General features: G+C 40.7%; 3 protein-coding genes across 10 annotated transcripts; 1 reads left to right on the forward strand and 2 right to left on the reverse strand.

The window, feature by feature from the left end:
* The first annotated feature begins 772 nt into the window (after nucleotides 1-772).
* Nucleotides 773-1517, forward strand: LOC134217112 (ninjurin-B-like). The gene is made up of 2 exons (XM_062695886.1): nucleotides 773-1283; nucleotides 1361-1517. Exons 1-2 carry the CDS (start codon nucleotides 813-815, stop codon nucleotides 1472-1474), a joined length of 585 nt encoding a protein of 194 aa, XP_062551870.1. The 5' UTR covers nucleotides 773-812; the 3' UTR covers nucleotides 1475-1517.
* An 8475-nt stretch (nucleotides 1518-9992) lies between these two features.
* LOC134217114 (uncharacterized) lies at nucleotides 9993-11452 on the reverse strand. The gene is made up of 2 exons (XM_062695895.1): nucleotides 11101-11452; nucleotides 9993-11026 (listed from the first exon to the last, which is right to left on the reverse strand). Exons 1-2 carry the CDS (start codon nucleotides 11449-11451, stop codon nucleotides 10883-10885), a joined length of 495 nt encoding a protein of 164 aa, XP_062551879.1. The 5' UTR covers nucleotide 11452; the 3' UTR covers nucleotides 9993-10882.
* A 219-nt stretch (nucleotides 11453-11671) lies between these two features.
* Nucleotides 11672-18440, reverse strand: LOC134217113 (ninjurin-B-like). Of its 8 annotated transcripts, XM_062695889.1 has the most exons (5): nucleotides 18208-18440; nucleotides 16805-16920; nucleotides 13392-13940; nucleotides 11885-12264; nucleotides 11672-11815 (listed from the first exon to the last, which is right to left on the reverse strand). In XM_062695889.1, the coding sequence occupies exons 4-5, from the start codon at nucleotides 12248-12250 to the stop codon at nucleotides 11672-11674; spliced, it is 510 nt and encodes a 169-aa protein (XP_062551873.1). In that variant the 5' UTR covers nucleotides 12251-12264; nucleotides 13392-13940; nucleotides 16805-16920; nucleotides 18208-18440. The 8 variants fall into 8 exon arrangements, with proteins under 8 accessions (XP_062551873.1, XP_062551878.1, XP_062551872.1 ...); XM_062695894.1 differs by lacking the exon at nucleotides 16805-16920; XM_062695888.1 differs by lacking the exon at nucleotides 13392-13940.
* Nucleotides 18441-27938: the final 9498 nt, after the last annotated feature.

A 27938-nucleotide genomic window follows, 5' to 3' on the forward strand; every position in this document is an offset into this window, starting at 1 on the left:
TTTATAACTTTTCCCCTGATTAATTTTTCACCTATGAACAAAATCACATAAGTGCTCAAGTCTTGTATGTTTATGACAGAGCAAACCGTTTTTCAAAAAGTATATCAAGAATGTGTACAGAAAGCAATACTCGACCTACCAGCCCCGGTCTCCCCTAACAATTAGTCACACCGAATTCTCATCTATTTTATCAGAATGTCCACGCAATTAGATGTCTAAATTCCTAAAATGTGTTAGATTCAAATTTTTATAATATTTTTTCATAAATTCATTTGTAATGCCAATTTAATATGGAATTATTTTACAATCACTCGAAATTATTATCTATCAAGCTTAACATTTTCCGCTCTCACCTTTTCCGTTATACTTACTTACGAAGAAGCCATAGTCTTCATTATACTTTACATTTCACCTTCATGATATACTGATAAAAACCACGCTTGTAGTATGGCGATATATTGAAATCATGTATAGGTATCTTACAACCATAGTTATTTTTTTTTTTCGAATTTAAAATTTTGAATAAAAAATGGTGAAAATTGAAAATATAAATCTACTGCTACCTACATCATCGTCTTCTAGTCACCGTACCGCATGATTGCACTCAAATCGTGCAAACTTATGCTTACAAATGCATTACTTTGTTCAGAACAATTGTAACATTGACCGTCTTAATGCACAACACTTGGCTTAGCGATTGAAATAAGTATAATAACCAGATTAACGGGTCGAAGCGCGCTTTGTTGATGTGCTTTTCGTTCAGTTGAAATCGAAACTTCCAACCGAATCAGTCTAGTCGTTGCTCAATAAATATGGGCAAAGTGAATACATGCGATTCGCCAAATCCTTTGAAAAACAGTATCGCTGACAAATATGGCAAAAACGGTGCCGTCCACATATTTACCGGAAATGAGAAACAGAGAAAAGTGTTGACCACTCCGGTCATTTGGGACCGTAATGTCGATCGAGTTCGTCCATATTTGGAGAATGAATGGGCCAACTATGAGAACACTCCGAATCGCCAGGCGGAAGAGACCTTTCATCGTTTGAGAAGTAGGCTCGGTCGTAACAACGAGGACGAGGGCGATTCGTCGGATTTCGATATGTACCGAAATGTTGTGGAGAATGCGTTGAATGTGGCCTTTCTGGCGGCCAACTCCAATCATCTACGTCTGCTGACCGAATACCAGGAGCAAACCGAAACGTATCAGGTGTGCGTGGGGATGTTGATCATGTCGTTGATTCTACAGATTTTGCTCGGCGTTTCCATGGTGACCATATCGGTTTGTTGGAAATAATGTAATCGATTGTGAAGTGGATAGCTAAAATGGGACATTTCTTGTGTTATTTTGCATTTCAGGTAAATAGTGACCAGCGTTGGAAGAAGCTTAAGATGTTCGCATCTGTTGGGGTTGCTGTTATAGCTATTATGAACATTATTGTGCTGTCTTTGGTGAATGCAGTATTGTTATAGTTAGCTATTAAGTTATAATCGAAATTAAAGGAGTCTGTAGCAAAGATGGAAGTTCATACTGCTTTGATTAAAATATTAGTAGAATATAGCAAACAATGTTTTTTTAATATTTACGTGGTATTTTTATTAAATGAAAAATATTTTTTTAAATTGCAGTTTTTTCTCAAAAAATAGTCTTGATCACGTACACCGTTTTGCTTTACTTCCTCATACAAAGTTATTTTTTATTTGTTAATAAAAGCAATAGTTTAAGTAAAACAAAATGTGGTTAATTTATTACGTACTGTTGTATAGAGAATATGTCATATTTAAAAAAGTGTAAATTAATTTAGGCATATACGCCTTGAATCTAGTTATTTTTGTAGCAGTTAAGAATAGTTAGTTGCTACATAAGATATCTATTCTTGTAAATCTGTCTCGATTATTTGATTACTGTTTGATATAATAATTTAGTTACTTATGGCGTGATGATGGTATGCAAATGTGTAAAAGCGGAAAATTTCCAAGGGCGCATAGCATTCATAACCAATCTCAGTATGCGCCATATTGTTTTCTTCTATGGCTCTACATTTCAATTGGAATTTGGCCTCCCTTTCAACTTAGTATTCTATATTTTTATATCTCCATTAGCGAGACTTTCAGCTCAAGTCTGTGTAAGTTAGAGTTTAGCTTACGTAAAAATATAGAGCATGCGACTCACCTTTTGGACTCATCCCCGGGGCAATCTAGCTTCCATTCTTCTTCTTATTCTTCTTCTTCTTCTTCAATGGCTCTACATTCCAACTGGAACTTGGCCTGCTTTTCAACTTAGTATTCTATTAGCATTTCCTCAGTAATTACTTGAAAGCTTTCCTATGGCCACCATTGCATGAGTATGTATCATATGTGGCAAGTAAAATGGATACACTATGCCCAGGGTGTCGAGAAAGTTTCCAACCCGAAAACATCCTAGACCGGACCGAGAATCGAACCCGCCATCTCCGGATTGGCAATCCTACGCCTTTGCTCGCAAGGCTACTGGAGACCCTATAGGTTCCCTAGCCGAGTGGAAATTTCTACGTTGGAAGAAGTGCTTCTCCTTTCTGCCGCCTGCCGCTGTAACCGTGTTACTCCGCTCAATCGATCGAACTCGACCCGTAGGGGAGGTATTCCGACAACAAGAGACCACGAAATTTCACAATTTCACGACAGTTTTGCACTACGGTATGTGATTGATTCAACTCATTCTATGATACACGAGAAAGGCATCATCGCCGCTACACGGAAACAAATGCATACCCACAGGCATGAATAAAAAATCATGAAATCATGAATCAGGTCAGTTCATGAAACCATGATTATAATTCATGATTTCAGGAACATTATTCATGGTACTAGGCAATCCTCATCAGTCGACAGTATGCATAACCGGTTATACTTCGAACACTCCATTCCCAAGAAGTAAGAACGGCAGAGAGGTAGCACGCAGGACTCTCGCTCAGTGTACTCGAGTTCGGATCCCCTGTTGAACTTTTTTTTATTCCATCGATTTTAACAACCAAATTGTAACGCATTGGTTGCGTTACGCGAAAATAAATCATGAAATCATTATTTATTGCGACATTTACTCCTATTTAGACTCACCCTGAATAAATGATTATCACAGTCGAATCTCGCACACGATTTCGCAGTGCGTCAAGGTTACTGCACAGTAAGGTTATCTAATATTTCCATACAATATGACCTTGTATCTGACAGTCAGCAAATTCGATAGTCAACAATGAAAATAATTTGTTTTCATCAACATCTCAAAGCGTTTGACAGTGCGAAGTTCGAAAATGGGGTGAGAAGGATTATCACAAAAGGCTAAACAATTGTAAAAAGAGCAATATATTCATGATGTATTTTCATAGCATGAAAACAGGACGGATTCATGGAATCATGAATTATTTTATGTTTTCTGGGAACGGATTTTTACCCGTCTAGGCGGATTAATCTGTTTTTTTCTACACATTTCTCATCTATCTAGCTTACATCAAAATTGAATCCTTCAATCCTCTGTTATACCTCGTTCTGAACAACTTCTGAGAATTATTTAAAAAAAATCCAATACTGTTTTCAATTCAGTTTTCATGCAGAAGGTTGATTTGATCAAATGATCAAATGACTATTGAAAGGAAGCTTCCAAGCCTCTTGAAAGTAGCATTCCACGTCTCTTGAAAAGAACCTTCCGAGCCTCTTGAAAGGCGGTTTTCGAACCACTTAAAAGGAGGCTTCTGAGCATCATGAAAGGACGCCTCTGAGCCGCTTGAAAGTATGTTACCAAGCCTCTTGGTAAACATTCCGAGTCCCTTGAAAGGATTTATTTTTTATTTATTTGTTTGCTTGATCACCTTCATCTGACCTATGTACCGAATATTTTTGTAATTTAATTTGGTTGTGTTTTTACTTCATTAATGAAGTAAAAACACAACCAAATTAAATTACAAAAATATTCGGTACAATCATAAATCATGGAATCAGTCAAAATACATCGTCATTAAAAATAAAAAAAACAGTTAAGCCAATAATGTTTTCAGAAGGATCATTATACAAATAACACAACACATTCATGATCAGTGTACGGTAACCTAGCCTAGGTAACAAAGTCGAATTGCTGGAACCTTTCGTTGAACCTGGATACCATAAACCTAATGGGGTCATGTTGTCCATATCGGGTGTTGCGAGCGTCCGTCAGCAGGAAGTTTCGCCGTCTCAAGGATCTCTCCGGGACATAAATATTCATCTCAGAGAGAATAGCTGGAGCATCGAGCTCACCTCTCAGCACTTTACCAATAAAAGCGGCTTGCATTACAGATATCCTGCTTTCCAGCGATGCCAGGCCAATTAAGTTGCATCGATGTTCATAAGGAGGAAGAAGCACAGGATCACGCCAAGGAAGGTTCCGGAGTTCCAGTCGAACAAAATTTCTCTGAACAGCCTCAATACGGTCAATCCAATTCTTGTTATATGGGCACCACACCAGTACAGAAGATTCCAAAATGGCACGAACTAAAACACAGTAGAGTGGTTTGAGGCAGAGAGGATTACAAAAATCATTGGATATCTTGAGATCATAAACTTCAGTTTTACGCTGATGTACTTCTCCAGACAGAGAGTAGTCGAATATAATCGGGCGCCGCATTCTACAGAAAGTAATGGTGTTGCATTTTCCCACGCAGAGCTCCAAACTATTTCGTTTGCTTCAGCTCTCAAAAGAATCCAAGGTAGCCTGCAATTCCAGACAATCATCTCTGCTTGTAACGACCATGTATATTTTTACATCATCCGCATAAAACACTCGCTCGCTGCGAGGCAATACAAACGCTGCATCGTTGATGAATAACGAAAAAAGCAATGGTCCTAAATTACTCCCCTGTGGCACTCCCGAAGCCATACGGAAGGAATCTGAATACTCCGAACCAATTCGCACTTTCATACACCGGTCTGATAGGTAAGATTTAAACCAGCTCACAAGTCCAGTCGACATTCCGAGTTTTCCAAGTTTGTGAAGGAGAATGCAGTGATTCACGCGATCAAACGCTGACTTAAAGTCTGTATATACCACGTCAACTTGTTTACCTGCATCCATTGAGCGGATGCACAAAGACGAGAACTCGACAAGGTTAGTAGTCACTGACCGTTTTGGAAAGAACCCATGTTGAGTAGTAGAGATGTAAGCCTTGCAGGTATCGAAGAGAGCTTTGTCCATGATTATTTCGAAAACTTTCGAACAGGCGCTTAAAAATGTTATACCCCTATAGTTCGCAATGTCACATCTGTTTCCCTTCTTGTAGATTGGAGATAGGAATGACGTTTTCCACGCGGCGGGAAAGGTCGCCCTCTGAATGGAACGGTTGAATAACTTCGCCAATGGTACTAGCAAAGCAGCAGAACACTTTTTAAGCAGAGACGATGGAATGTCATCCGGTACGGGTGTTGTGGAGTACTTGAGATTTCGGAGTGCTCTTCAGAAATTTCAAATAATCCAAAATCGAAATGATCCAACGGAGTATCTCGGAGGGCTTCGTCTACTTGAGATGGACCGAGTACTGCATTCGTAAAAGCTTTTTTGAAATTCTGAGGCAAATAGTATGCACTTTTCAGATGCCGTGTCTGCAGCTAAGTCACCATAATACATGCTTGTAGGTAGCCTGTTTTCTTTGCGTTTCGTTTGGACAAAGGACCAACAATTTTTAGGATGTAATCGCAGACTCCTCTGCGTACGATCAATATACCTTGCATACGATAAACGATTAAAGCTAGTATATTTGTTGCTAGCCAATATGAATCAACGCTTGGAGTGCGGAGTGCAATTATGTCTGTACTTCCGAAGAACAGACTGCTTACAGCTTTTCAGCTTACGGAGATAACTGTTTGTCCAAGGAGGTTTGAGCGGCGGTCGCTTGAGTGGTACATGGAGCTCAATCACACGCTGAATTTTGCGGTTGAATATGCCGATAATATCATCCAGATCCCGATCGGAATCTAAGAAGCGCCAATCAATTGATAATAAGACGGATGTTAGAAGATCATAATCGGCACGTAGAAAATCAAACTGAACCCTATCAAGAGATTGTTAAATTGCAACGGTAAATCCATTTCTATACCAACCTCAATTGGTGGATGAGCTATATCGGCAACAACCAGATGTTCCATTGCTTCATAAACGCAGCAGACTGGTAACGTCCTATCATAGGGGAGGAGAAGACCACCAGCTGTCATCGAGAGAAAAAGTAGAATCATTGAGATTTCACACGGTGTGGTATAGGAAATGAAGTATATTTTTGTTATAAAACAAAAATTAAGGACGTTTCCCAAAAAAATCTTGGTTTACTGGGTTAGAATTTTAAAAGCACACAAAATAGACATGATATCTTGATTTTTTTTATTTTTTTCGAATAAGCGGTTAATGCTTAAGATTGTTGAATTTCTAACCCCACAAACTGAAAATGGTTTGACAAAAAAAATTCTATAACGTTCTAGAGACATTTTAATTCTCATTTTCTATATCATGCCATGTCAAATTTCCATGGTTCTACTTTTTCTCTAAACTTTTCCAGGTGGCAGCACTGATGAAGGAACCTCCCCCATTCACCAGGGCCAAATAGAGAGTCCTATTGTTAGTGTTCTGTATGGGGTTCACTTGTGTCAAACCATTGAAACAAAATCCATCGTAAAGTGCGTTCCCAGATCGTGTCATCCTTGAATTAGGGGAAGTGGGGGTAACACGCCCATAGGGGTTAAAACGCGCCACCCCTGAATAAGGTCAAATATCCCCATTGTGATTATTTTAAATAGTCTATACGATGAATCAATGAAAAATATTGCCATTGGATACATATATTTCATGATTTTTCTCTAGTTACACATGAAAAACTCGAAAAAATGATATTTGCGTGTTTTGATGCAATTCTAGCTCGGTGAAATTTAGTCTTTCTATCGCTGTTATTCATTGGTAAATTGAAAATTGAGCCATGAGCCATGCTGCTTACTCGTGTTCTTTATGTTCCACACGAAATCGTCGTCAAAATTGGTCTTAAAACGATTTGATGGGCCTTCAAACTTCTGAGGTCGGTGTGGGGCAGTACGCCCATGCTCATTTCTGTATGACCGAAACAGCTGAAACATTCGGTTAATTGCCTTAATGTAGGCAATTAAAATGAAAATCAGTACGATAAACACATGCGCGTTTTAACCCATCCACTGGCGCATCTCACCCCGCATGGTTTCAAAATCAATATTTTTCGGGTGCTTTTTAAAAATCAAATTTCTGTGCAATAAAATGTACAATTAGATATCTGTCATCGGTAGTCAGTCGCAGATATGCTGTTCTTTAGTATGCGCTGATGAAAACTGGCTGAAATGGTGGTTTTCATTGATAAAAATGGCATTTTCCTTAACGTGGGCGTCCTACCCCCAGTTCCCCTACTAACATCAATAAATCCACCATTCTCAGAACGTGTCCAATACATTTCGGAGTGGTTGTAGTCCCCCATAAGAAGAGCAAAATCGGTCTGGTTTAGTCCAGATAGAATGGATTCGACGGAGTCAAAATGCTCTTGCATCATATATATCTCTCCGGTCATCTCTCCGGTCAGGTGGTAGATAGAGAACTCCAACACTAACGGCACAGTATGCCAGCCTTATTTTCACCCACAGTTGTTCCAAGCATCCGCTAACTGAATTCGGATCCGCACAGGAACGCAGAGCAGACGAAACAGCAATTAGTACACCTCCTCCTCTAGTTTTCCTGCTGCTAAGCGGATTCCGATCAGTTCTGTACACCGTGAAGGAGTCGCCGAAAAATTGTGTAGATAGAATGCAATCATCGAATCAAGTCTCGGTTAATACGATGACATCTTATTTCGAATCTGAAGTTGCCACAAAGAATGAATCGATCTTAGTACGAAGACCCCTCACATTTTGGTAATAAACGCGCAACTCGGATAGCGGGACAGTGGACATAATGCTGCGAATAGGTTGTTGGGAGCTGCTTGAACGCATAAAAGCACCAGCTCGAGTTGAACCTGAGGTCAACGCAGGTGCCAAAATGGCCATGGTACTGGGTTGTGAAGCAACAGGACAACTGAAAACAGGTAACTTATCAGGAGGTGGCCTGTTCGCATTGAGATCGTACTTGCCTAAGAATGGCTGTTGGAAGGTCCCTTCACCTGCCTCAAACACAGGGCCGGGACGGCTGATGAACGCAGGCTGGATTGGTTAGACTGTGATGAGCGGATAGGGACCTTCCACAAGGCTGGAGGCAAGTGTGCGTTCCGGGGTCGGATGAAGAGGATTTCCTGGTGGGTGAGACATCGCTGCACATTGGCTGGAAGCATGAGGCTTTTCGGTAGATGATCTGAACATATTGAGAGGGTACTTGCCTGAGAATGGCTGTTGGAAGATACCTTCACCTGCCCCAAACACTGATGCTCCCGTTCACTTTTAAAAAGGTTTCTGAACCTCTTGAAAGAAGACTTACGAGCCTCTTGAATTGCGGCTTTCGAGCCACTTAGAAGGAGGCTTCCGAGTGAGCTTTTGAACTACTTGAGCAGAGGCTTTCGAGCTTCTTGAAAGAAGCTTTCCAAGCCTGCCCCGTTCCGAGTCTTTTAAAATAAGGAGAAAAGAAAAAAAAAGTTTAAAGAAAAAAAATCTTAAACAAGGCCTCTTGAAAGCACGCCTACAGGCCCCTTGAAACGAGGCTTCCGGGCCTCTAGAAAAGAGGCTTCCGGGCCTCTTTAAGGGGGCAACCGGGGCTCTAGAAAGGAGGCTTCCGGGTATCTTGAAAGGAAGCTTCTAAGCCTCTTGGAAGGAGGCTTCCGAGGCTTTTGAAGGAAGAAGAAAATAATTAAGAAAAATTAAATGTACAGGAAAAGCTTAAAATAAGGCTTCCGGGCATCTTGAATGAAGGAGCCTTCTGAGTCTCTTGAAAAGAGCCTTTCGAGGCTTTTGAAACAAGAAGAAAGTTTGAAGAAAAAGCTTAAAGGAAGGCTTGAAAGAAAGTTTCCGAACCTCTCAAAATGAGGCTTCCGGGTAACTTGAATGGAGGCCTCAGGGTCTCTCGAAAGCAGGATTCTATTGAAAATAGGCTTCCGAGGCTCCTGAAAGAAGGTTTCCGAGCTTCTTAAAACGAGGCCTCCGGGCCTCTTAACAGGAGGCTTCCGAACCTCTTGAAAAAGGGCTTTCGAACTTCTTGTAAGGAGTCTGCCGAGCTGCTTGGAAGGAGTTTTCCGAGAAGCGTAGAAGGATGCTTCAAATTCTCTTGCAACAAAGCAACTAAACTTTTCGGAAGGAAGCGTTCATGTCTCTCAAATAAAGGCTTCCGAGAAGCATATTCTTAACAGGTTATTCATCATTCTGTTTCGATCAGGTAGATTGCATAGAAGAATTTTAAAATCTGTTTATTCGAGGTTTTGTCCGTTTCTCCCACAGCCCTCCACTATGCTGGTTGTGAAGGGCAAGATTCAATAGGCCATGATTAGCTGATTTCCATGCATATTCTGTACAAGACAAAGTTTTGAGAATAAGTTTTGGTTAAAATTGTAATTCATCCGCCCTTACGCATTTATGTCCAAAGTACCCCCTGGGCCTGGCGAAGGTACCCCTAGGGGTTGAGAACCGCTGCTATACTGGAACACCTTACCACAAAAGTTTAACTCAATGGACGCAGTGGTTCTACGCCCCAAAAAAAGTACTGGAACACCTACATTGGAACAGTAGTTGCATGACTAAATTTTGCTCAATTAGTTTCAGTTCAAAAGCAGTGATTTAAAAAAAAAAGATTTTTCTAACGTTGATTTTTTCGACCACCCTATTCGAAATTGATCACCCTAACGGCAAAATCATGTGTTTATTTATTTTCAAAGAAGAACGATTCTACTAAATATTGCGAATATAGGAGAAATGGTATATGTGTTTCTCAAATAAGATATATTAATGGATTTGATGAGCCTGAACGTATAGTTTTATAATACGATTTATTTTTTTTGCTAAGGGTTAACTGGTTTCCTCGAATTCTGGAATTCTCAGAAAAATATCATTTTTACATGCTGGAAAATGAAGCTATCAACCAAAAGATGCGGTAGCCAAAGACCGTAAAGCGATGCTAAGATAGTTTTTTAAAATAAGCTAAAACCGTTTCGGGACCACCCTATCATAATTTAATAATTCTGTCATAGATTGTTTTTTTTAAAGCAAAATGCCTAGAATTAAATTTTCTACAACTTTGTGAAATAGTTTGATCCCTAAACTCAAAACATTAAACTAATACATTTTACAAAATTTGGCACAAAGGGTCATCTTAATGGCATCTTACATCAAAAATGGTTTAAAGCTCTTTTTAGTGGAATGTATTCAACCGTCTAAGACGAGTTAAGTAAGCTCCATTTAATTCCATCAATTATTTCGATATCTATGCAGATACTGTGTGGTCGAAATACGTAACTCGTCTTAGACGGTTGATCAAAAATGGATTTTCGTAGATAATTTTTTATGAAGACGTCAAAAATCTGGCGCTGGTGGTTTTCAAGTTATTGAATTATGTCGTGAATTTCGACAAATCCGATCATTGTGCAAGGACTTAAAACCATTTAAAGCAATATTATTTCTCCGTATCTCATTGTGGTCTCTAAAAAGTTACAATACAGCTTTTTGATACAAAATATTTTGGTAAGGTTGCTTTTCTGTAGTCATGTACTAACGCACAAAACTTTGCCTTGAATACCAGTTGTCTCACCAGTCGGAATTTAGAATTTATTTTTGTTTATTCACAACCTTATGAATCTATGATGTAACTTTGAAAATCTGTTATTTTATAATGCATTGTAATATGTTTAATGTTACACGTGAATCACCGTATTAATTCTTCACTCGGAGATCACACAATCATCAATGTGGATATAATTTGGTGAAATCCACATGCGAGTGCTCGAAGTTGACGACAAAAGGAATCACAACGTTCACCACAGTCAGCAGAATGGCACCCATCGCTGTAACCGCTTTCAACTTGGTCCATTGGAAATGGTCGTTCACCTACAGAATGTAGTACACATATAATTAATTGGCATAACGCTCCAATAGCGATATCACATCTCAATTCCACTCACCGCAATTGTCACCACAATGATCGCAATTACCAGCTGCATCATCAGCGACAAAGTGACCAGAATCGTACTGACGATGAAGTCCTGTGCTTCGCGGAAGCTTATCAGCAACCGCAGTTGGTTAGTGGTGGCGGCCAGGAACGACACAGTCATAGCAATTTCGATAACACTTCGGTACGGGTCATAGTTGTGGTAGGTGAACCTTAGGTCGAATTCTGATTCGCTACCAATGCCGTAGAGTGAACCATTGGTGGGCGGAATGCCGGGTGAGGGTGGATTCGAAATAGGCGGCGACGATTTGAGAGCTTTCTTCGCTATGTAATCGGAGTTAATCACTATTGATTGGCTGACCATTTTTGCTCTGATATAGAACTATACCGTAAGCTGCTGAACGTGAACTGAATGATGATGGATGGTTGGATCTTCAATTTCCGTCTCGGAAGTGAATTCACAAAGAATACTGTGCTCAATGGGGATGAACCGATTCGAATCGATAACAATACAATTGTTTTATTCGTCCTTAAACTACTCCACTGTACCAAGGTATATCACATGTTGTTCTAAAACTGATTAACTAAGATGCTCCAGTCACTGCTGGTCCATCCGTTACCACCAAAGATGCCACCAATATGTTGATGACTGTTATAACTGTCACGCCAATTGAGGTGGCAATCTTCAATCGTTCAATTTGCTGACTTCGTTTGGATTTCGGTTGACTCTAAAATGTTGATCAGTATCAATTAACTCGCTGCATCATTAAACTGCAGCTCAGCTATGAGCACCTCACCTTAATTATGATAACCCCACTTGCTACCAGCACCTGCAACACTAACGAAACGATCACCAACGTTATGCACGCGATGTAGGTCTTCGAGCGCCCATTGTAAGTTATCAGCAGACGTAGCTGGTTGGCATTGGCCGTGAGCAGGGATATGTCCATGGCACTCTCGGCGATCCCTTTGTGAATATCGTAGGTTTGGGTTTGCTGCCCGCGGCTTCGTCGGCTACCGTCGATCTCAGTTTCGCTGTGGCTACGCATCAGCAGACTCGTCGATTCACCTCCGGACGCAGTGCTGGTGGTTTGCTTTGGCGGTTCGGCTTTCGATGCGCTTACGGAGCTCAGTTCGAGCGGTTGTTCCTTCTCTTTGGCCATTGTTCGATTCTATACTGTGCAGAAGAAGCAGAATAGGATAAAGTTTTAAGTTTTGAGTTTGAGTAAATTTTGAGGTTTCGTTTGTGAATTATGTTTTTCTGTTACATCTAATTAGCGGATGCAGCATACCAGTCGTTATTTCTGTATAAATCAATTGAAATCTGTATAAAATTTTGAAATATTCTAAATTGCTACGTTCTTATTTAAATATCATTTGTTAATGCATGCTTTTTACAGAAAACCCGGCACTTTGTTAATAAGAATAGAGCAATTTTATTTACGCCAAGATACACAGATTTGTTGGTTGGGTGTAGGTTATCATATCAGAAGAAAGTGGACACGATCGTCATGCGGAGCAAAGGAGAGTATCAAATCAAACATTTTACAGACCTCATTCGGTTTTGGCAACATTCAATTTTGGCAATATTCGATTTTGGCAACAAAACAATTCAATTTTGGAAACACAAGTTTCCCTAATGGCCGATACAAATATTAAATTTATTTTATGTCCGACAGCTCTTGGAAAACACGAGGGGGGGGGGGTGGAATAAAAAAAATAACAAGAAAACGAAAAAAAAGTCCAAAATGGGAATATTGCATAAAAAAAATTTGAATTTTAATGGAAAATGATAACAAAGAATGTTTAGAGAAAGCAAAGAATTTGAATAAGTATTTGTAATATATTTATGCAGTAATGAACTTAGCAGAAGCTTTAAATAATTTAGAAAAAATACTGGAATTTATTTCCGCAGAAATTTTAGTTTTTCTTTTTGAAAAAGTTTTGCTGGTGGACTCTAAACTGTTGAATCCATAACACCAACATTTTTAAAGTACGGCTAAAATTATAAGCTTTTGTTTAAGTTAAGTATGAAGCTCAAATTGGTTGTACTGGGGCAATGGTCAGCTGTACTTTTGAAATCAGAGATGTGTTGTCTGAACATGGATGTTTTATGAAGGTTCGGAATTGAAGACTTCCCGAACTATACGGAATAGATAGGTGAAGCTTGAAGTAGAATCGGTGAAGCACGTCATATCAGCTCGTCATATCATGCTCACGTTCCTAAAATTATTGAAATGCCATGCTACTTGTTAGCGGACTCGGATAAACCCGTAGAGAGAATGCAATGGACGTTGAACTTACTCATGCAAGAAATATGCGTGGATCATCTGCGGGGGTTTCTGTATAGTCGTAAGGAGGCAATTTCGGCTCATGCACGGCGATTGCTGCCTGGGCGCTTCCCAATCCTTACACGATCTGAGATGTCTTATCAGGTGTCTGGTTGCAGATTTATGTTTATCTCACTCCAAGGTACAATACACTGAAAACAACCTTGCTTTTTTAGAGATACAGCTCCACTTGTTTTATGAAAAAAAAAAAAATCCAAACAAGTTCAAGCATTGTGTTCTGAGCACCTGTTAGGGTACATGGGGACAACGTTAAGGATCTCCATCCTTGGCTTGAGCCTAAGTCTGATTCCCATCGACTTTGTTTATTTCTCTGTTAGGGTTTTACCGCCAGGCGATTCTGGGTCTGCCTCTGCTGCGATGTCCTGCCGGATTCCAGCGCTTGCTTGCCGATTTCGTCTCTGCTCTAACGATGTGGCCATCCTACGCCCATTCACACTGTGGAGTTGCCGTTGATATTGGATCGTCGATTTCGGGATCCAGTTGCGAACCCACCAGGCCCGAGCTGTGAAACATAGACATCAGGTGATGACTACTTGCAAATCTATGTGATCTCTGCCAATACACATCAAGTCTCACTGGTGTATAACATAACAGATTTCATATTAGAGTTGAGTATTCGAGTTGGTATTAGGTGCATTGCCTGGACAGTTTGGATCTCCATGTACTATGTTGATCTTGGTCCGCCGTCCGACGTTGGCTGGCTTTGGTTTCGACCTTCTCCACTGTTTGCCCGGCTACCGTGGAGTTGGAGTTTGTTGAGTGAGAACATAAGACCAGGTCATTCAGTTTACTCTACTTGGTAGAGCCCTGTGGTGTTGTAGAGCAGTACCATCATATCGTTCGATTGCTCTATGGAGGTAGACTGCTAGAGAGGTCTATGATTTGGTCGACTACGATGTGAAATAGCACAAGACGTATACTGCCGTGAATCGCATATTTGTCCCAAATGAATAGGAAACCCAGCAAAGATGGGACAGATATGCGATTCACGGCAGTATAATACATGCACCCTTGTCTTGCTCTTGTACTCACTTACGATTCCGTGGTGAATCAGTACCAAATGGAGGGACTCTTGAAATTAAATGACGTGCTCCAGCATGATGCAAAGCGTGACAGAATAGTTCTCACATGCTCGAGGAAATGAATATCGCCGTTTGTTGCGGGTTTCCTACCATCGTCGGCCGGGAAGTCCTCCTGCGCCCGCGTCTCATGTCTGCAGGCAGCAGCATTTGACTTACTTCCCAGACCCGCTTTTAGTAGGCAGTACTAGTAGTATCCAGCTCATCTGTAAATGGATCAGCTGAAAACGGAGACGATGCCTTCTTAAGTCCGTAATAAATGCAACGCTGACATCGCTTTTGACTATCATCTTCTAATTGGCGACAACGCATTGCTTGGATTCAGCGGTGTCAGGGGAAGCTCGGGCGACGATTCAAAATAGACCGTCCAGAATATCCAGCTGTGAAGAAATCGTTCGTTGAAGATCTTTGAACTCGGGTAGTGGATGTTCTGGAAGGTGTCAGCGTAGAAGATAAGTGGGCAGTGAAGAATGCTTTTAGCGAAATCGGCGAAAAAAACTTGGGCGAGCTGCTCACTCAGCGAAAAGGATGGATTACAGATGTAATCCTGACGGCAGATTGAGGAGGGTAGAGAAGCAAACGGTGAGCAAAGTGAAGAACCAGAGAAGTAAAGTAGAGTCCATCAACGGTATGTATTCCTGTAAGTGGGAGTCGGGCGCTACTGCAGACAGGACAGGCGATCATGGGTGGACTTCCTGACCGTGACCGATGAAGAAAGGATGGGTGCGGCAACAGGAGGTTATTGCCTCAATTGCTCTTTGACTTGGACAGCTGAAGTGTTGGTTCGAGAACTTCGAATAGCGTCTTCAAGTCTCAGCCAGTGTTCTTCAAAAACCACCCACTATTGGATGGTTTTTGTATTGGCTAATGATCACAAAACGCTATATTAAAGCTTGTCCACGTTAAATTTCGGACACTTAGGTACTGTCCAATTGATTTGCGCCATTTTTTTTATCAATTTGGGCGTGTTCAAAATATCTGAAAGCAGCACATAAAGCAGAAAGATTCAGCTGTCATGTAAATTGATCGTCTCAGTGGTTCGTAAATATTTTCAAAAATTGCCTGATGAGATGGGTGTTTGAAATTTAACGTGGACTGGCTTTAGTACTGCGACGCTCATTTATGCTAAGTGGGTTCAAAGGGCTGACTGTTTGCTTTTTTGCGGCGTCTAACCATCAAAGTCAGCAGGTCCAGATGGTTGAGTGTCAACGGGAACAGCCCCCCAAACTTTGCAGTAGCCGGACGATCGGAGGATCGAAGGAGGATTTAAATATCTTGACAGTCTGACATTAGCAGATAGCGAAATTGGGGTCGACATGGAACCACGAGCTGGGGATAGCTTTGCGAGTTATCGAAATATTCGAGTGTACCACTCGATCTTGAAACGTGTTGAGTAGGGTCGGTGTACCAATTGTCGCCATACATAAAACAACTATTTTTTTAAAAAATAAGTTAAAGGCATGTGGGTGGACTTTATATGTCAAGCGAAAGGTTTTACTTCCTGCTCCTTAGAACAGCTGTGAAAACCACAATAAAATTTGTTATTATCCTCAAATTGATTAATCCATAATAGGAACGCATGCACCAGTTGTGGCACTATTCTTAATTTTGGTTCCTTATTTGTCAAATCCCATTGTTTTCTTATGGGACTGGCCAAATTGGGACCACTAGTGCGACAACTGTTGCAAAGGACGTTAAAAATTAAGCAAAATCAATTTTTACAATTATGCTTTTCTTGTTTTGGAGGAAATCAAAGGTGTTATCGTGTCATATGAATATGCTTTATCGATATGAACTTAGTTTGTGGTGATTTGATTGGTCATTTGGCACATAAAGCACTAGTGCAACAACTGGTGCTATAGCCACAACTGGTACACCTAGCATATATAGCCAAAGATAACGCAGATGATGTTTAAAATTTACAATTCGGACGACCATTCAGTTGGATAGCGTGTGCCGAGCAACATAAAAGCCATCAAATACCTATAACAATATGTAGATGTTTTTGAGGGACAAAGTTCACATAATATACGTTTGCTTCCAAAGAAGAATCAATCCATAAAAAAGCATACGCATTTTTCAGAAGTAAAAGGTTAGTAAGAAATAGAGCGACTGATTTGCATTTCATTTTATTGTATTTGCTCCATTCGGCATTGCAAAACATTATCCAGGGAGTTCAATATCATCCGATGATAAATTTATATAGACGAAGTAAATATATAAAATACATCTTTTTGGAAAATTCACCAAGTGATATTCCATAGTGATAAACATAGTTCATACTTACTGGCGGAACCAGAGGTAGGCACCACTCGTTGCAAGCAATATGTAGCTCTCAAATACAGCGTTCAAGTGTTGCCCTATCAAATATCAATGTCTGACGCCGCCAGTGGTCATACTTCACTGTTTGATAATACAAAGAGCATAAAAATAAACAAAAAACACTTTGTATCATTTATCTATACCTAGGTACAAATGCAAACGTGGAATGGGTTCCCCATGAGAACATCGATTGTACGGTTGCAGTTGATACTTAAACACGGTTTCAATTTTCAAACCAAATGTATTCAATCTTTCTATAAACGTGTAACATGATGTGAGATCTCAGACTACGCATTAGGGTGACTCAAATTAGTATGGGAAAAACTTTGTTCAATTTTTTTGATGGGCCGCCCTCTTATTCGGTGCTATTTGATGCCCTGATGCTCTGGACAAAATTTCAGCCAAATCGGTCAACGTTTGGGCAGTGCTAAACTCGTTGGAAGTTTATATATAAAATGTATGCAGAAACATCCAAAAACAGTAAATTGGAGCTGGACTACACAACTTACGATGAAGAGCTATGATACTCATTCAGACCTTGGAGAATTTAATACAGAATGTTATGTAGAAAGCCGCGAGAAGATTCGAGTTTGCCCGGCTAAGTTATAAGCATTTCTCTGCAGTGGGGTTTAAGCAAATTTCGTTTCTTTTACCTTTGAAAAGAAATAAATTCACCCCTACAACACTCCAGTAAAATGCTAATATCTTTGCGTAATAAACTCTAATCTTCTCGCGGTTTTCAGCATAACATTCTGTATTTTATTTTACAAGAACTGAATGAGTATCATGGTTCTTGATCGTAAATTGTGCCGTCCAATTGCAAATCACTGTTTTGGATGTTTCTGCATACATTTTCCACATAAACTTTCAATGAGTTTAGCACAGCCCAAACGTTGACCGATTTGGCTGAAATTTTGCCCAGAGTATCAGGGCATCAAATAGAACTGAATAAGAGGGCGGCCCATCAAAAATTTGAAAGTGTTTTTGAGCCACCCTACTACGCATGGATGCCTGGCATTAGAAACTATTTAATTTTTTCTATTTCTTAGGAATTATCTTTATTCACTTTTATGTACTTATCGCGATTGAACACAATTCATCACGCACAGCTAGTAGACCTTACGTATAGTGTCGCGTAATATCACATGTCACAATTCAAACTCATATGTGAATGCCGTTTCCGTTTTTTTTATTTTCCTCTCGACATCATCTAAATAACAGCATCAACGCCGTCTATGAGAGACAGATCACAATCACAGCCTTAGCGGTTCCCAATTAGTTCCACATGGTGGATGCGATAGGAATGCAGACTAAATTACAATTGTCGATTCACGGTGCAAATATTTCACGGCTAACAGCGTCACTTACTTCAGAACCTTTCGTCAGACACCGACGTCCACAAATCTAACAATAATTAGTTATAATTCTATTCTGGTTGCATAATTGAATCCAATTTATTTGCAATCAACGAACATTTGCTTTCATATCCACATTTTGCGGTTTTTGATAGCGTCAAACAATGTTCCACGCATTAAGAATGTCAGAGAATGAAAAACATTTTTTACACTACGCGCGTGATCAACGGTTGCCGATTGACTGGATTGCAGCTCGCAAACTGAGATGCCCTCCAATGATGAACGATGTCTATTAACGATCATCGTTAATGCTATTTAGTATGAGTAGAGACATAGTATAGATACTTAATAGGACTGCGATCTAATGAGAAAGAGGCAATTATTTTCCAGTCGTGTAAAGAATTGTACGTGTGAGAGTTTCCGTGATGCTTCAGCATACTGGAAGCATTTGTGAATCGATGTGAACATTATCACAATTCAGTATGTTGCCTTCTGTTCTTATTGTGGGAAGAAAGCGATCGTCTACTAGGAATTTAATGCCAATGTAAACATATGCCTATACGTAAATTGCATGCTTATAGCACAGACAAACTTATAGGGTTGCGTGGGTTCATTCCATCATCCATATTTCATTTTATCATTTTATCAAAATCAATAAAATGAATAGCTTATTTCCTATTTTTGTGTTTTTAAAATGAGCACGCCTGGAGTGAGTTAGCTATATTTAATTTAATTTCATTACTTTACATTACAGATACGTATTTCGATTTCTTTAGAAAAGTCGAATTCAAAGTTTTCGAATTCGTAGTTCACTTTACTTCTACAGATAGAAAATAAGGCAATTTTCTTTTTCAGTGTGGATTATAATACCTACTTTTGGGGTTGGCGTGTGATTGATGACGATAGGGTCATCCTTAGCCTGCGGTATGTTGTGCGGATACAAAGTAAGCCCATACCGGTCCCGGTATGTCGAGCCCCGGTCCGGTCTAGAAAATTATCGGGTTGGAATTTTTCTAGACCTCCCTGGGCATAAAAGTTTCATTGTGATAGCCTCATGATATACGAATACAAAAATGGTAATTTGGCCTAGAAACCTCTCAGTTTAAATTTTGTAGTAGTGTTAAATGAACACTAAGCTGCGAGGCAGCATTGTCCCAGTGGTGGATGTAGTGCCGATAAGAAGAAGAGGTGGTTAATTATTGATGAAACCGCTTATAAGGAAAATATGTATAAAATGTAAAATCACATTTTTTGGTTAATCCAAATTTTGTCTCAAAATTGCAAGCTACTAAAAAATTGAAAGCATTTATTGAGAAAGCTCAACCAAAATATGTTTAATAAAAAGTCAAATATAAAATGCTATTTGGCTCTTTTTACGCATTTTCGTGGATCGTTTCCTTAATGCTTTTTCCCCTGATAAAAAAAATCTCTTTATTGACAAATAACCTGGAAATGGACTAACGTGAAGAATTTTACAGTTTTTCTATGAGAAATGTGTCAAATGCAACGCAAACGTATCCTATGTGTGGGGTTCTTTACACTAGATTTGTGCAGAAGAGTGTGATAATTTTAGTCAAATATTCTAGCGCATTTTAAATTTAATTTCAGTCTAATGAAATACAAACAGTAGTATGATCATGATCAAATCGTATGTCAGATATGGCCAGTGCTATCGGCAGGAATCGGATGGAATCAACGTTACTTAAATCTAGAGATTGGCTTAGTGGGCGCATATTATCCATATTCCCCCTATGCGTTTTCACATCCTAATCACGAGTATTGTCCGTTTATAGTCCGTTGGATAGAGAACATTTTCGAATAGACAACAATAGTAGCTGCGGGAGCTCGAAATCTGTACTACATATTGTACTGTACTACAATTGAAAAAGGGTACACTAAATAGGCTGACCATACCACTATGGGGGATCCCCATACAAGCGAGCGGTCAAAAATAAAATTGGACTTTTAAAGTGATTTTCCACTTAGTTTTAGCTGTGTATGGTCGAAATAGCATGAATATACAATTTCCAACCCCCCCCCCCCCTTTGGGGATCGTCTATGAATTACGTAATTATTTTTTCATAGGTTCGATTAACGTGACAAAGCAAACCTATTTGGGGAGTTTAAATTTTGTGCGTTTTTTTTAGGGGAAGGGAGGGGGCCTGACAAAAACTAAGTTCAGCAATTTATGGACATTATGGCGGCGATCATGTTAAATGACATTAATTTCATGACATTCCGTGATATTTTTTTGTTCTCACTCTCATGCCTCACAATTTGTATTTAGAACAATTTGTTTGACAAAGTACTAGGATCTGAAGGATCATAAAGCATTAAATGTTAATCAAATAATCAGAATTGAAAATAACTTTTGAAAAGGGTATTAGCAAATTAGAAATCGCAATCCCATGACATTTTACGTGTACAAGTTATTCAAAAAATGAGATTAATATATTCTCAAAAAATGTGGACATTCATTGTGGAATGTAAGAATGCTCCATTCTTCCGAAAAGCAAAATTCTTTTAATTTAAATAACAACACTATTTGAATTACTTTTGATTTGTTTTCATGATTTCTACAAGTTATATACAGCATCATTCTTTTTCTGTGTCAAGGTTTAAGTCTTCAATGATATTTTCTTCAATTCCATCAACGATGGAAGATGAGATAAATTCATCTAAAGTATTAGAAGATAAAGAACTTTTGAAAATCTTCAAATATTACAAAATTACGCATGGCATAAGAATAACTAAGTGAAAAATTTTTTCCAACGCCTCCTCGTTATCCAAATCGAGCTTAAAATGGATCTGATTCATGTAAGGCACGAAGGAAAATGTCAACATTTGCCTCTCTTGATCATTTTCTTGCATTATGAGTTCTAAATTTCTTCAACTGTTTATATTGACTTTCCGCTGGTTGTTCAGCCAGTGAACCTCAAAGTGTAGATGAGTGAATAAATATTTCCCTACCATTAGCCAGACATTCATGAACACTAGCAGGAATTTCATACGCTCCGTTCTAACTAAGATATTGTTCGTCTTTACTTTTGCAATAAACATGTCGGAATTATTGATTCCAGGAGATTTATAAATATTTACATATTATGAAATCTCATATTTAGTTCTCCATCAGTAGCTAATGAATAGCTCAGAAAATTAGGTTTAGAGAATGACTCAAACCACTCAAGCCCCAAACGCATTTCAGCGGAATGGCGACGGAAACGGTAAAATTTGACAGGAAATATATGAGCGAACTGTTAAATCCTTCCGTTACCGTTGTGCTGCATTGCATTGGGGGTTTTATTCATTTACTCCTTTGAAAAGTTAATTAAATGAGCTCAAATGGTTATAAATAAAGTCGAAGTTATTACCAATAAATGTATTTTGACCATACCCTTTGAGCGCATAGTTCAGTCTGACCCATTTTCAATAGGAAACGATGGGACTAGATTTCCGTCGAATGAAACTTGTTGCGAGAAAATCGGACACAAATAAGTGTCTAAATGGCGATTGCGTTCTTTTGCGCACATACATACAGACGCGCATGCACACACATACAGACATCACCTCAATTCTTCGCGCTGAGTTAGTTGATATATACCACTAGGGGTCTCGGGCCTTCTATCAAACATTCGTTTTGGAATGAGCATTAACCTTGGAGGTACGAGAGAGGCAAAACACGGTAAAAAACAAATGAAAAAATCAGAGTGACTTAACTCTGTTAATTGCAAATACTGGCAAGAAATTCTTTCGGGACATTTTAGTCGAAGCTTTGTCCTTGATGTGTATCATAAAAGAACCAGGGGATTCCTGAGGAAAAAAAGTTCTTCACTATCAAAGTTGAAAATAGCGTCGTTTTTGAAAAATATTGCTTCCGCATTTTTTCAATTTTTTTCACAGTGTAACCATTAGTTTTTGCACACCATTTAAAAGCTTATACAATAACCTTTGTAATGATGTATTAACATTGAAGAAAAAACATTTAAAAATATTTCAATAAATAGTTGAAAATAAAATATTTTTTCAGAAAATTTGCTAACTTTTTTACCCATTTCTGACTTTGCCACCTTATATCTTTGGAACTAGTGCACCTAGAGACTTCAAATTCAGAATTTCTCTTAATTAGAGTATTGACAATGGAGAGAAAATATTTTAAAATAATTCGGAAGACATGACATTTTCGATTAATGACCGCCCGAAATCCTATAGTGCATACGTACCGTATTTAACGGGACAGTCCCGTTTTTTAGACCTTTTTGTGTTGTCCCGTCGTAATCTAAAAAATCCTTAATTTGTCCCGTTTTTCAACAGTTAATGACAACAGGTGACAATGAGAGATTTTTACATACATTTTCATTTCAATGACTTTTTTTTGCTTATTCCGAAGGCATATTTTTCTATTGTTTGATTCTTTTCGAAACATTAAGAATCATTCAAAGTCTTTCTGAAAATTTCGATATCATCCACTATAAAAAACCACGACATTAAAAAATAAATTATAAATCAGCTGAAGAAAATCGAATTTATGACAGTTTCAAACCGAGGGAAAATTTGTTCGGATTTCGGTCCTCACGTACTTTAAGGTTAGTTTACAGACTAAAAACTTTTCTGCAAATTTCAGGCGGGTATTATAGAAATCTGTTTCAGAAAATTAGAATTCCGGCCCGATTTAAAATACAATCCGGTGGAAATCTCCGACAATCCGAGCTGTGAACCAGTCTATAAATTAGCCTGGATTTGTTTCACTTTTCGCGACGGAATTGCATGAGTCCCGAGGTGTGAGGCTACTTTTAGCGTAATTCTAATCAATTTCGACCAAAAAGGACTGTGAATTTATAAGATTGGACATTTATTCACATGCGCCAACCATATTCATGTGAATAATTAAAATTACACTTTTAAATGTTCTTCCCTTGTAAAGATTCTTGTTATTTATATTCGTAGATTTTCTCTCACTTATATTCATGAAAAAGGGTTTTAGCACGGGAAATCAATAATCCAACCCTATTGCTCTTTTCGCATTTGTCTCTTGACTTTTTTTTCTAAAATTATTTTTTCTTATCCTTCTAATGCCCACTAAAGTACCGGCTTTAGGCAGGGTACTTCGACTATTTTTTATTATTTTCAATTGTTCAGAATGGGAAAAGTTTAGGATATTGGGCAGTAATAAATCCATAATGAATTTTCAATTTCCAAAAATCGTAGTTTTTTGTTCCTTCGTGTTTGTGTCCGCGCCCCTTTGAATAGTGAAATATTTGTATTGTAGTATTTTTCCTCAACTAACTTAATACTTCGACGCCCCAACAAAAAAAGTGTAGGACTTCGTAAAGTTCCTCACAGACAATGACGGGAATTTATTCTTCTTCTTCTTCTTCTTCTTATTGGCATTACATCCCCACACTGGGACAGAGCCGCCTCGCAGCTTAGTGTTCATTAAGCACTTCCACAGTTATTAACTGTGAGGTTTCTAAGCCAAGTTACCATTTTTGCATTCGTATATCATGAGGCTAGCACGATGATACTTTTATGCCCAGGGAAGTCGAGACAATTTCCAATCCGAAAATTGCCTAGACTTGCCGGGAATCGAGCCCAGCTACCCTCAGCATGCTTTGTAGCCGCGCGTCTTACCGCACGGCTAAGGAGGGCCAAATAGGAAGAGGAGGAGACATGTGATTTTCCTATAAACATGTATCCCTTAAAGCAGCGGTTCTCAACTTGGGGTACATGTACCCCTGTACCTTCCACACAATCCCAAAACCTCCCGAGGCACCTATGAGAGGTCGTAGAGTTCTCTGCATCTCAGGTAGGTGTCCAACTAACCATCCTTTCCCTTCTCAGCATTTGAAAGGACATGGCCAGGAGATATCTCGACTATTGCACAGTGCATTGCTTCCATCTAAGAGATAGTGATTAGTCCTAAATCAATATCTGAGGTAACGGATGGAAGTAATACTCTCAGCTACTCTCATACAATAATCTTGGCTTGTACCACCTACGAATTTGTGCAAATTTCTCAATGCTAATGCTAATTGTAATTCTTTTATTTCACCTTGTCTTGTACATAATATGCATGGCGATCAGTAAATCAAAGCTTATTGAACCCTGCGCTCCTCAACTAGAACAGCGTATAAAGGGCTGCGGAACAAAATATCAAACGGACAAATGTCTAATGAGCAAATTTAAAAAATCTTCAATGCAATCTACCTGATCTAAACAAAATGTTGAATAATATGTTAGAAACATGCTTTTGAACTAAAATCTAGAATCTAGGTTTGGAAGCCTTCGTTTGAGGGGCATGCAGGGTTTTTCAGAAAAGCTCTATTGCTTCGTTGCAAGAGGTTTAGAAGCATCTTTCTACGCTTCTCGGAAGCTTTCTTCAGAGTAGCACGAACACCTCCTTTCAACATGTTCAGAATTTATTATTATTATTAGCTTTATTTTTGAGATTTTCAGCCTTTGGCTGGTTCATCTCGGAAGTTGTTCAGAAGTCTTCTTTCGAATAGTTCGATTCATAGCTTCGTTTCAAGAGGCCCGGATGCCTCGTTTTAAGAGAGCCGGGAGCCTTTTTTCAAAAAGCTCGGAAGTCTCGTTTCAAGAGGCTCGGAAGTTTTTTTTTTTAAAAGGCTCCTTTCAAGAGGCTCGAAAGCTTATATTCAAGAGGTTCGGAGGCCTTTTTTCAAGAGGCTCGGGAGCCCCCTTTCAAGAGGCTCGGAGGCCTCCTTTCAAGAGGCTCGGAGGCCTCCTTTCAAGAGGCTCGGAGGCCTCCTTTCAAGAGGCTCGGAGGCCTCCTTTCAAGAGGCTCGGAGGCCTCCTTTCAAGAGGCTCGGGGGCCTCCTTTCAAGAGGCTCGAAAGCCTCCTTTCAAGAGGCTCGGAAGCCTTCTTTCAAGAGGCTCGAAAGCCTCCTTTCAAGAGGCTCGGAAGCCTTCTTTCAAGAGGCTCGGAAGCCTCCTTCCAAGAGGCTCCTTCCAAGAGGCTCGGAAGCCTCCTTCCAAGAGGCTCGGAAGCCTCCTTTCAAGAGGCTCGGAAGCCTCCTTTCAAGAGGCTCGGAAGCCTCCTTTCAAGAGGCTCGGAAGCCTCCTTTCAAGAGGCTCGGAAGCCTCCTTTCAAGAGGCTCGGAAGCCTCCTTTCAAGAGGCTCGGAAGCCTCCTTTCAAGAGGCTCGGAGGCCTCCTTTCAAGAGGCTCGGAGGCCTCCTTTCAAGAGGCTCGGAGGCCTCCTTTCAAGAGGCTCGGAGGCCTCCTTTCAAGAGGCTCGGAGGCCTCCTTTCAAGAGGCTCGGAGGCCTCCTTTCAAGAGGCTCGGAGGCCTCCTTTCAAGAGGCTCGGAGGCCTCCTTTCAAGAGGCTCGGAGGCCTCCTTTCAAGAGGCTCGGAGGGCTCCTTTCAAGAGGCTCGGAGGGCTCCTTTCAAGAGACTCGGAAGCCTCCTTTCAAGAGGCTCGGAAGCTTCCTTTCAAGACGCTTGGAAACCTCCTTTAAGAGGCTCGGAAGCCTCCTTTCAAGAGGCTCGAAAGCCTCCTTTCAAGAGGCTCGGAAGCCTCCTTTCAAGATGCTCGTGTGGGGAATATACTGGACGTGAATTATCCAAATAATTTTGGATCAGATTGTTTGATTTCTTGGAAGGTATTTGTCATTTCTCAATTAGAGTGTAAACACAAGGTTCGAAATGAAGGTGGGATTTAAGCTTGCTGTCATCAATTTTGGCGGAAATGGAATGAAAGAGAGCAAAAGCGTCTATCGACAAGAAAGAGATTAAGTTAGAGAGAGAAAACGTTTACCCGGTCGAAGCGGTATGATGATGAAACTGCGTTTGCGCGTCATTCAGTGTTCTATTCTTGAGGCGTGAGGACGTGGATAGTCTTTCGGTATTCTACGCTTGTTTTCGTCGGTAAACAAAAGTGAATCGGATTTGCTTGGCTACGACAGCTCGGAAGCCTCCTTTCATGAAGCTCGGAAGCCTCCTTTCAAGAGGCTCGGAAGCCTCCTTTCAAGAGGCTCGGAAGCCTCCTTTCAAGAGGCTCGGAAGCCTCCTTTCAAGAGGCTCGGAAGCCTCCTTTCAGGAGGCTCGGAAGCCTCCTTTCAGGAGGCTCGGAAGCCTCCTTTCAAGAGGCTCGGAAGCCTCCTTTCAAGAGGCTCGGAAGCCTCCTTTCAAGAGGCTCGGAAGCCTTCTTTCAAGAGGCTCAGAAGCCTCCTTTCAAGAGGCTCAGAAGCCTCCTTTCAAGAGGCTCGGAAGCCTCTTTTCAAAAGGCTCAGAAGCCTCTTTTCAAAAGGCTCGGAAGCCTCCTTTTAAGAGGCTCCGAAGCCTCTTTTCAAGAGGCTCGGAAGCCTCCTTTCAAGAGGCTCGGAAGCCTCCTTTCAAAAGGCTCGAAATTCTCCTTTCAAGAGGCTCGGAAGCCTCCTTTCAAGAGGCTCGGAAGCCTCCTTTCAAGAGGCTCAGAAGCCTCCTTTCAAGAGGCTCGGAAGCCTCCTTTCAAGAGGCTCGGAAGCCTCCTTTCAAGAGGCTCGGAAGCCTCCTTTCAAGAGGCTCGGAAGCCTCCTCTCAAGCTGCTCAAAAGCCTCCTTCCAAACGGCTCGGAAGCCTTCTCTCAAGCGGCTCGGAAGCCTCCTCTCAAGCGGCTCGGAAGCTTCCTCTCCAGCGGCTCGGGAGCCTCCTTTCAAGAGGCTCGGAAGCATCCTTCCAAGAGGCTCGGAAGCCTCCTTCCAAGAGGCTCGGAAGCCTCCTTCCAAGAGGCTCGGAAGCCTCCTTTCAAGAGGGCTCAGAAGCCTCCTTTCAAGAGGCTCAGAAGCCTCCTTTCAAGAGGCTCAGAAGCCTCCTTTCAAGAGGCTCAGAAGCCTCCTTTCAAGAGGCTCAGAGCCTCCTTCAAGAGGCTCAGAAGCCTCCTTTCAAGAGGCTCAGAAGCCTCCTTTCAAGAGGCTCAGAAGCCTCCTTTCAAGAGGCTCAGAAGCCTCCTTTCAAGAGGCTCAGGAAAGCCTCCTTTCAAGAGGCTCAGAAGCCTCCTTTCAAGAGGCTCTGGAAGCCTCCTTTCAAGAGGCTCAGAGCCTCCTTTCAAGAGGCCCGGAAGCCTCCTTCAAGAGGCTCAGAAGCCTCCTTTCAAGAGGCCTCAGAAGCCTCCTTTCAAGAGGCTCGGAAGCCTCCTTTCAAGAGGCTCAGAAGCCTCCTTTCAAGAGGCTCAGAAGCCTCCTTTCAAGAGGCTCGGAAGCCTCCTTTCAAGAGGCTCAGAAGCCTCCTTTCAAGAGCTCGGAAGCCTCCTTTCAAGAGGCTCAGAAGCCTCCTTTCAAGAGCTCAGGAAGCCTCCTTTCAAGAGGCTCGGAAGCCTCCTTTCAAGAGGCTCGGAAGACCTCCTTTCAAGATGCACGGAAGGCCTCCTTTCAAGATGCTCGGAAGCCTCCTTTCAACTGGTTTAGAAGCCTCCTTTCAAGAGGCTCGGAAGCCCCCTTTCAAGAGGCTCGGAAGCCTCCTTTCAAGAACTCGGAAGGCCTCCTTTCAAGAGGCTCGGAAGCTTCCTTTCAAGAGGCTCAAGCCTCCTTTCAAGAGCTCAAGCCTCCTTTCAAGAGGCTCGGAAGCCTCCCTCAAGAGGCTCGGAAGCCTCCTTTCAAGAGGCTCGGAAGCCTCCTTTCAAGAGGCTCGGAAGCCTCCTTTCAAGAGGCTCGGAAGCCTCCTTTCAAGAGGCTCGGAAGCCTCCTTTCAAGAGGCTCGGAAGCCTCTTTCCAAGAGGCTCGGAAGCCTCCTTTCAAGAGGCTCGAAAGA

The sequence above is a fragment of the Armigeres subalbatus genome, chromosome 2 (assembly GCF_024139115.2).
Source record: "Armigeres subalbatus isolate Guangzhou_Male chromosome 2, GZ_Asu_2, whole genome shotgun sequence".
Classification (NCBI taxonomy): domain Eukaryota; kingdom Metazoa; phylum Arthropoda; class Insecta; order Diptera; family Culicidae; genus Armigeres; species Armigeres subalbatus.

Excerpts from the sequence above, each read along its gene's own strand:
- LOC134217112 (XM_062695886.1), top strand. The coding sequence starts at position 813 with ATGGGCAAAGTGAATACATGCGATTCGCCAAATCCTTTGAAAAACAGT. Across the intron at positions 1,284-1,360 it reads TTTCCATGGTGACCATATCG|GTAAATAGTGACCAGCGTTG; the intron begins GTTTGTTGGAAA and ends TTTGCATTTCAG.
- LOC134217114 (XM_062695895.1), bottom strand. The coding sequence starts at position 11,451 with ATGGTCAGCCAATCAATAGTGATTAACTCCGATTACATAGCGAAGAAA. Across the intron at positions 11,027-11,100 it reads TCATTGTGGTGACAATTGCG|GTGAACGACCATTTCCAATG; the intron begins GTGAGTGGAATT and ends TACATTCTGTAG.
- LOC134217113 (XM_062695890.1), bottom strand. The coding sequence starts at position 12,250 with ATGGCCAAAGAGAAGGAACAACCGCTCGAACTGAGCTCCGTAAGCGCA. Across the intron at positions 11,816-11,884 it reads GTGGGGTTATCATAATTAAG|AGTCAACCGAAATCCAAACG; the intron begins GTGAGGTGCTCA and ends TCAACATTTTAG.